The sequence below is a fragment of the Syngnathus acus genome, chromosome 17, assembly GCF_901709675.1.
Source record: "Syngnathus acus chromosome 17, fSynAcu1.2, whole genome shotgun sequence".
Lineage (NCBI taxonomy): Eukaryota > Metazoa > Chordata > Actinopteri > Syngnathiformes > Syngnathidae > Syngnathus > Syngnathus acus.
Genome location: NC_051102.1, coordinates 10,909,350 through 10,917,207, shown reverse-complemented (window position 1 = coordinate 10,917,207; position 7,858 = coordinate 10,909,350). Strand labels below are relative to the sequence as shown.

The following is a 7,858-nucleotide window of genomic DNA, read 5'->3' as shown; positions in this document are numbered from 1 at the left end:
TAGCCACTTTCACGTTCTGCAGGAGCTAAAAGTTTTCACGCAGGTGCACTTAACGAGGGAATCACACGGACACTCCATTAGGTACACCGCCATTTTCAAGTGGACCTAATAACAGGCCACTTTATTAGGGAAATATCATGGTCAAAGGTCACAGGTGTCAAGCTCTAGTTCTCGGGGCCGCGTTCCAATATGTTTTGCAAGTCACCCTCGTTAAGTGCACCTGCGTGAAAACTTTTAGCCACATTCACGTTCTGCAGGAGCTAAAACTTTTCACGCAGGTGCACTTAACGAGGGACTCACACGGACACTCCATTAGGTACACCGCCATTTTCAAGTGGACCTAATAACAGGCCACTTTATTAGGGAAATATCATGGTCAAAGGTCACAGGTGTCAAGCTCTAGTTCTCGGGGCCGCGTTCCAATATGTTTTGCAAGTTACCCTCGTTAAGTGCACCTGCGTGAAAACTTTTAGCCACTTTCACGTTCTGCAGGAGCTAAAAGTTTTCACGCAGGTGCACTTAACGAGGGAATCACACAGACACTCCATTAGGTACACCGCCATTTTCAAGTGGACCTAATAACAGGCCACTTTATTAGGGAAATATCATGGCCAAAGCTGAACTGAAAGTGAAAAGTGCCACACCCGCCCTCACCCCCACCTCCTGATTGGCTGGTTCATCTGTGACGTCACACGGACACTCCATTAGGTACACCACCAGTTTCAAGTGTACCTAATAACTTGATGCATTTTTTGTACGTGTCAAGAATGTGTATTTGACTGCTTGCTCTTTATTTTGGCGGACACCAACACATAAAACACATATACATATTGTCATATAAAGCAGTTAACCAAATGTCTGATTTTTGTTTTCATGCCCAAAAAAATAAAAACAAGGAATAAAACACCAGACAAGTTTTCACAGGTTTTAATGTTTATTAAAATAATAAAGTAAATTTCAAACCAGCAATCTAATGTGAAATTGCAGTAGATATATTGGATAACAATATTTTGGCGAATATATGCATACACGTTCAAGATGACCCAAAGAGAAGCATCATCTCCCCGTTGTTGCATAACGGCGGATCCCTTCATGCAATAAAGTTAGCCGTTAAGCTTGGAGAAAACGTGCATAAAAGAAGTGAGTGGTTCTTTCCCGTCAACGAACGAGACGAGTCAGTGACGCAACTTCCTGTTCAGTGTGTGTGGGGGCGATTCGTTTGAACGAACATTTTGAATGACCTGATTCTAAAGGTTCGGTTCACTTAAAAGAACTGGAATGCACATCACTAATACAGTTCGTGAACGGTAAGTTACGTCATTTTCTTCTTCGTTTTGTTTTACGGCAAGGTGGCACTAGCTTCCATGTGCATTACTGACACCTACTGGTTGAAGTCATATTAACTGAAAGAAAAAAATCGAATCACTTTCGGAAGTGATTCGTTCACTCTCGTTCACTCACGGGCCAACACAACACTACCATCCATCCATCCATCCCTCCGTCCATCCATCCATCCATCCATCCATCCATCCATCCATCCATCCATCCATCCATCCATCCATCCATCCATCCATCCATCCATCCGTCCGTCCGTCAAGACAGGGCTTGGCCAGCTGGATTTGAAGCAGCGCGCCTCATATTTCAAGAAGCCCACCCCAACCAACACACCCAACTCGCCCACCCACCCACTATACTGGCTGAGCCACAATCAACACACACAAGTCTGGTACATTTAATCTGTTGGGAAAGTTCAGTTCAAACATTTTAATTTGTTCAGTTCACAGTTCATAATTGCAAATTTTATTAACTAAGTTCATCGTTGCAAAAATGAAAAGTTCATAGTCAAGGTGTTACCCTCTGCCATTTTATCAGGTCATTTTGAATGACTTAAAATGAATGACTAGCCTTAAAAACATCCCAATACTTGTGGTTGCCATTTTTGCTCAGACATGCCCTAGTTGGCGCTGTCGCTCCCATTCTTTTCTCGCCTCATGATGGCTTTGGCAACAGCCTCGTCGAAGCACATGCTGAGAGGGCTGTTCCGCGAAGCGTCCCTGCCGCAGGTGGCACCCACATCGTCCGGCGCGTCGCCATCTCTCCTCTCTCGCTGCTGCTGCTGCTGTCGCAGGCTCCGGGTTGCTAATTTGCAGTGTTGGGGTTTGGGCGGCACCACCGGCACCGCTTTCACTTGGTAAACTTTGGTCAGTTTGGAAATGACCAGCTTCCTTCCGACTCCTCGCTCCTCTAACCTCACACCTTCTGTGGACTCAGGAACATGGGACCTGAGCTCTTTCAGACTTGTTGTCACCGTGGCTTCCTCACAAATGGGTTTGTCTTCTTTGGGCACGGACATTTCTGCAACTGCTCCGTTGTGTCCTTGCTCATCAAAGCTCACGCCTCTGGACTGCAGAACCATGGGCACATCTGTAAAATGTGATGGTGTCACTTCTTCACAAATGCCAAATTTGTCTGTGGGTGCTGACATTTCCATAACGGCTCCCTCTGGTTTACATTTTTCTTGGTTTTCAATCATCCCGTCATTCTCTGTCAGGGGTTCATCTCTTCGACTTGGCGTGACTGTCACTTTCTCGAGGATGGCTTTGTCTTCATTGGGTAGCAACAATTCCATCACTTTTTCACACCTCTCTGGTCCTCCCTTGTCAAAATTCCCCCCACCTGCAGACTCGTCAGCCCTGTCCCCTTTCAGAGATGCCTCTCCGATTGATTTGTCTTCTTTGGGCATTAACTCTGCCACAAGTTGGTCACATCTGGCTGGTAAATGGACCTCTGGGAGGTCCTTTCCCGCAGTTGTTTCCAGCTCGTCGGTCCCTGGGCTCTCGCTGGCCTCCACAGTCTTTCTTTCTTCATTCTCGATCAGTTGGCACACGACCTCCTCCAGCTCGTCCCAGACCTCTGCGTGAGTCTCGTCTGTAGCCAAGACATCCTCCCGCGTCCCTTCCAAATTTGGTACCTCGCCATCATCTGTTGACATTGTTTCAGGATTCACATCCTCAGTCCTTTGACTTTCATCTCCATCATCCTGAAGCTCCTCTGTAGCTTCCTGGGAAACATCTAGGAACTCCTCCACTGGGCATGTTTCTTTCTTCGTACTACGCTCAAAAGTAGAGAGATAATGGGCTTCTCCTTCATCTTCCCGTCTTACATTGTCAACATCATCATCTTCATTGGCCTTAACAACTGAAATGTGCTCTTGCAAGTCCACACAGTAGTGGATTTGCTCTTCACTTTGTGGTATCATCTCTTCTAATCCGTCCAGGTCATCCTGGCTCTGATTGTCATCGTTTGTGGGATTATATTGGTTCGCCTCACACGATCGGTCTACTGGAGCACTCTCATCCTCTGGTTCAAGGCCACACACGTGGTTTAGGAAGAAGTCCGCGGGGAGGCTCTTAACAAACAAGCTGCTGTCTTCGTCACTGCTGTAGTAGTTGGCCGTGTCCTCATCTCCTGTGTCGTCACAGCAACATTCTCCAGGTTCATACGCAGGCGAGGTCATGCGAGGCAAGCTGAAGGACTTTGCGTTGCGCTCGTTGACGCTGCGCGGCCGCTGGAGCTCCGGTCGGCTTTGAAGGTTTGTCTCGGAGCTCACGCTTAGCCTGGCGTCAGCTTCGTTGGCGCGATGACACGGTTCCTCTGCGAGTTCATACTCGTCGTCAGAGTGTCCGGGAGGTTCCACGGAGAATACGTTCGCTTGGGAAGCGCAGTCTGACAGGAAGTGGAGAGGAATCTGTAAAGACAAGGAAGTTTCAATTTGAGATGATCGAAGTATTCCTGAGGAGATACACCCTGGATTGGTCACCAGCCAGTCCATAGTTCAGCTAACAAGTCTCAAAAGTTAGGCGAGGCTACATTTGTCAGCCAAGTTTCAAAATGGAAATACAGTACTGTCATGTGTTTTGATCTGAGGCTTAAGCAAGATAAAACACTCAAGTGAACCTTTTCAAAAAGTCATTGCGCTTGCTTGTGTAGTTCCACCATAACCACGCACAAAAACATTTGACTTTCAAAGTGAGGCACTCATGTACAGTCAAACAACAACTACCTGATCGGAGTCGCTGCAATCCATGTGATCCAGAAATTCAAAGTTGTCTTCAACATAGCCCGACAGCTCTTGGTCATCCTCGGTTGAATTGAGGACGCCAGAAGAGTCCAAAACGTTGGCTGATGGCACTCCTTGCATTTGTGCAATTGAGAAAATGAAACAAACATTAGAGGCCAGTCGGAGTGCGTTGTGATATTGGACATTACCTTCGTAGACATCCTGTTGACAAACATCCTCATCTGCTTTGTAACTCGTACGCTTGCTTTCTTTTGCTGCTGGCTCCGAGCTACGGTCTTTCCCAAGTGCTTCTTTGTTCTCGTCTTCTTCTTCTTCCTTGTCAACTGGGTTCTTTGTATTGTCGTCATCCAGGATGATTTCCTTCCTGTGTGTTACCTCTTTGCTCTCTTCCCTCACTTCAACTGGCATTTCCATTTTTCCACTGTCCTGACCTCCGTCCTTACCCTTGCCACGGTGGACCACACGGCCAGTCCCACCTCCCTGTAGAAGGCCCAAAGCCAAGTTGGAAGTGATGTGCAGCGGCACCGTGACCACAGTGGGCCCAGTGATGTGCATGGCCGCTCTCCGACCGGCCTTCGCTGAGAGTCCCGGCGACCTGGATTGGACAGAGTCGCCTTCCGGGCCACCCGAGCCTTCGGGGTGGAGAGTCGTGTAGGTGCCCTGAGTGCCCCCGCTCACAAGTCCCGTCCCCCTGCGGTAGGTCACGGCGTATTCGCTTCCGCCGAACGGGCTAGGCGACGCTGCGTGTTCGAAGACGGACATTTTGGCCGAACGAGTTGTCTGCAGAGGACGTATGGAATCTGGAATAAAAGGAACGATAAGACACTTTGACGTTAGTGAATCCCTCCCTCAGCAAGATGATCGAAGAAAAATGAAATCAGAGTTCAGTGTCTTGCTAAAGGACAATTCAACATGGCCGGCCACCAGATGGAACCAACCTTCGTGTTGGGAGACTAACACTCGGCCACTGAGCCACATGCCGTCCGTGATCATGACGGCGAAAAGAGCAGTACCTTCATTTGAATATGTCGAAACGCTGAGGGAATCCATGCTTCGAGCTGGACGTAACACCGGCTTGTCCTTCTCTAGACACGAAAAATGCAAAATTATAGTGACAGTCCATTTGGACTAGACACATTGATTTCTCTGACATCTTCTTTCAAAATAAAATGTGAGAGACCAAACAAAGAATGAGGCACTCAACACAAGCGAGCCACAATTAAAAGAAGTGCCTTGGCACTACTCGAGATACATACCTTTGGCCGAGTGTTTGTGCCGTCTTCTCGGGTCGTGGAAGCGACTGCCGATATTGAAAATGGATATCCACTTCCTTCCTTTGAAGGAGCCCTTCCTCCTGAGGTACACAACAACCCAAATGAGACCAATCCCAGAGATCTTTCCAATTCAGGAGCAGTTCTCAGACATCTTGGAGAAAATGCACTCACTTATCGGTGGTGCCTTCAATGATGGCGTGGTAAGGTCTCGTCGGAATCGGGCCATCCCCTGGACTGATGTGAGGCCGAGTCTGGAAGAGGGCTTCCTCCTGGCCGGTGACGGCCGTCGGGGAAGGAAGAGACTTTCTCCTGTTGTGCGCCATAGCTGAAAGAAGCAAATTGTTAAAAGACACCAAAGACAAGTCCTGCGCAGGCTTGAGTGTTTGTGTTGTGTTTACTTGGCTCAGGAAACAGCTCCGGGACATGTGTGAGGATGAACTCCACTACAATGGACTGGACCCTGACCTCCATGAAGGCGGCGGTGCCATTGAAACCGGACACCTCGATGTCCTTTGACCTTAAAGAGCAGATTTGACAGATTATCCATTCAATCTCAAGTCTCATTGTAGAAGTTGAAGACGTCGTGTGGCGTCCACACCGGAGCAGATTGGGCGCCCAGACAATGGCCAAGTTCCTAGCGTGCATGTTGGTCTCTGACGAGTACGAGGCCATTTTGACGAGGTGGCGCATCAGAAATTCCAAAGTTCTGAAGGGAATAAAACATTCAGACACAGTCGGTATGAGTGAAAAGTTGAAAAGCAAACCTGTAATGCGGCGGCGGAAGTTCCTTCAGGACATCTCGGATTTTCACCAACCGCTCGTCCTCCAGATGGATGGCCACAGCCTCCTGGAGCAAGTAGAAGGATGGAGACGTTTTTGGCTCAAATCTCGTGTGGGAATCATTTTGATTTTGGAAACGAAATGCTGGATCGGCTGCTACTCAACGGCAAACTTGTCGTAAAGTTGGTAGGTGAGCAGTGGGTTGGGCAGCTCCCGGAAGTACGCTTTGCACAGGGAGCTGACGCAGTGGATGTCTTGCAGGTACACTTCCTTGCTGAGGTCCGGGGTCCCGTCGCTCTCAAACTCGCTCCTGGCAAAAAGGGTCACACGTGTGCTTTACGGTGCGCACACGGCGGGGTGAAAAAAACCTCACCTGAGCTTCTGGATGTTGGAGGAAACACCTGACAACCTGTAGATTCCGTCCACTACGCCGTGTTCCTCGACAAACTGGCAGCAGCACCTCAACACTTGAGGGACTGCAGAAGAAAACCTTTGTGAAAATTCGGAATGGAAGTGGGGGGTTTTTTGGTCTAGGACCCCCCCCCCCCCAACTTACTCTCCTGACCAGTGGCATTCAGGTGCTCCAGAAGATCACAAGCAAATACTTTCTCTTTGCTGGCCCCTTTTCTCCGGACTCTCCTCATGGCTTCTCAATGGTTGTGTTCCCACCGCCGGTCCAGCCCAGTTTTGGACTGGATGCGACTGGACCTTCGAGCAAATTGAGGCCTTGTTCTCAGTGCAGGGACATGGTGCTTTTGATCCACTTGACTCTATCAAAGTACAAATAAGGCACATCTTATCATTGCAGCAGGACATTTGGAATGGAATCCTTTTCTATTCACAAGCAACACAATTGAATTTTCAAAGAGGTAGACGCTTGATTTTTCTGGCAAGAGTCAAGCTAAAAAATGTCAATCCAAATAATAAATAGAGGTATGATTCCGATTTTTTGTAGAAATCTTGAAAAACATCACATAATGTTCTGCTTCAGAAATGTGATTAAGAAACATGATTTTCTTTCCTCTCTCCAAAATGGTTACATTGAAGTGGGATCCATCGGGGTCTCTCCTATTACAGGGTCCCTGGCCCGAAAAAGCTTGAGCTAGCATTGTGCATGTGCGGTTCACCACTTCCCTCCCTTAAAGTGATGCACTTGATTTATTTGCAAACGGCCGCACCCATGCCTCCCTGAAACAAAACCAACCAATTGGTGTCTTTTGGACCCGAGTCCTTAAAACCAAACAAAAGCGAACCTCAGGTACTTGACCTGTGTGAACAGCCGACACTTTTCTGCCAATTTCATGGATGCCAGCAAGCCTGTGTGTCGATGTAGCGGAAGTGTGGAAAAACTTGCAATTAGTCACCTAAGATCTGCCGTCGCTGTACATATTCTCCCGACACCTGCCACCTTCACTCCGTCCGGGGCCGAAGAACATTGACGCTTGTATTTTTGAAAAAGTGACAGAAAATGACTGTCCTACCTTCACTCTGCATCTGCCCACACGCAAAGCGCAAATGACGCAAGAAAACCACCAAACTTCCCCTGTTCACTTCCTGAACGCCGCCTCGGCTGCAAAGTCTTCTGATTGGCCGAGAGACTCCGCTGCCGCTGCTTCTTCTTCACGGCGTCCGGTTCCCTTCCGCAGATGTTTCGAGATACTTGCACAATTTCCAAGTTGGGTTCCAGCCGGAGTTTATTGACACTGAAATGAAACTCAAGGAG

General features: G+C 48.2%; 1 protein-coding gene across 5 annotated transcripts; it reads right to left on the bottom strand.

The window, feature by feature from the left end:
• Positions 1-1,854: 1,854 nt before the first annotated feature.
• On the bottom strand, positions 1,855-7,729 carry si:dkeyp-68b7.12 (rho GTPase-activating protein 30). 5 transcript variants are annotated; one of them, XM_037277256.1, is made up of 13 exons: positions 7,500-7,626; positions 6,692-6,905; positions 6,509-6,611; positions 6,301-6,445; positions 6,120-6,202; positions 5,954-6,061; positions 5,754-5,872; positions 5,527-5,680; positions 5,338-5,435; positions 5,095-5,166; positions 4,270-4,881; positions 4,064-4,194; positions 1,855-3,748 (listed from the first exon to the last, which is right to left on the bottom strand). In XM_037277256.1, the coding sequence occupies exons 2-13, from the start codon at positions 6,777-6,779 to the stop codon at positions 1,955-1,957; spliced, it is 3,507 nt and encodes a 1,168-aa protein (XP_037133151.1). In that variant the 5' UTR covers positions 6,780-6,905; positions 7,500-7,626; the 3' UTR covers positions 1,855-1,954. The 5 variants fall into 5 exon arrangements, with proteins under 5 accessions (XP_037133151.1, XP_037133147.1, XP_037133146.1 ...); XM_037277252.1 differs by having other exon boundaries at positions 5,754-6,061; positions 7,617-7,729; XM_037277251.1 differs by having other exon boundaries at positions 5,754-6,061; positions 7,500-7,627.
• Between the last annotated feature and the right edge of the window lie 129 nt (positions 7,730-7,858).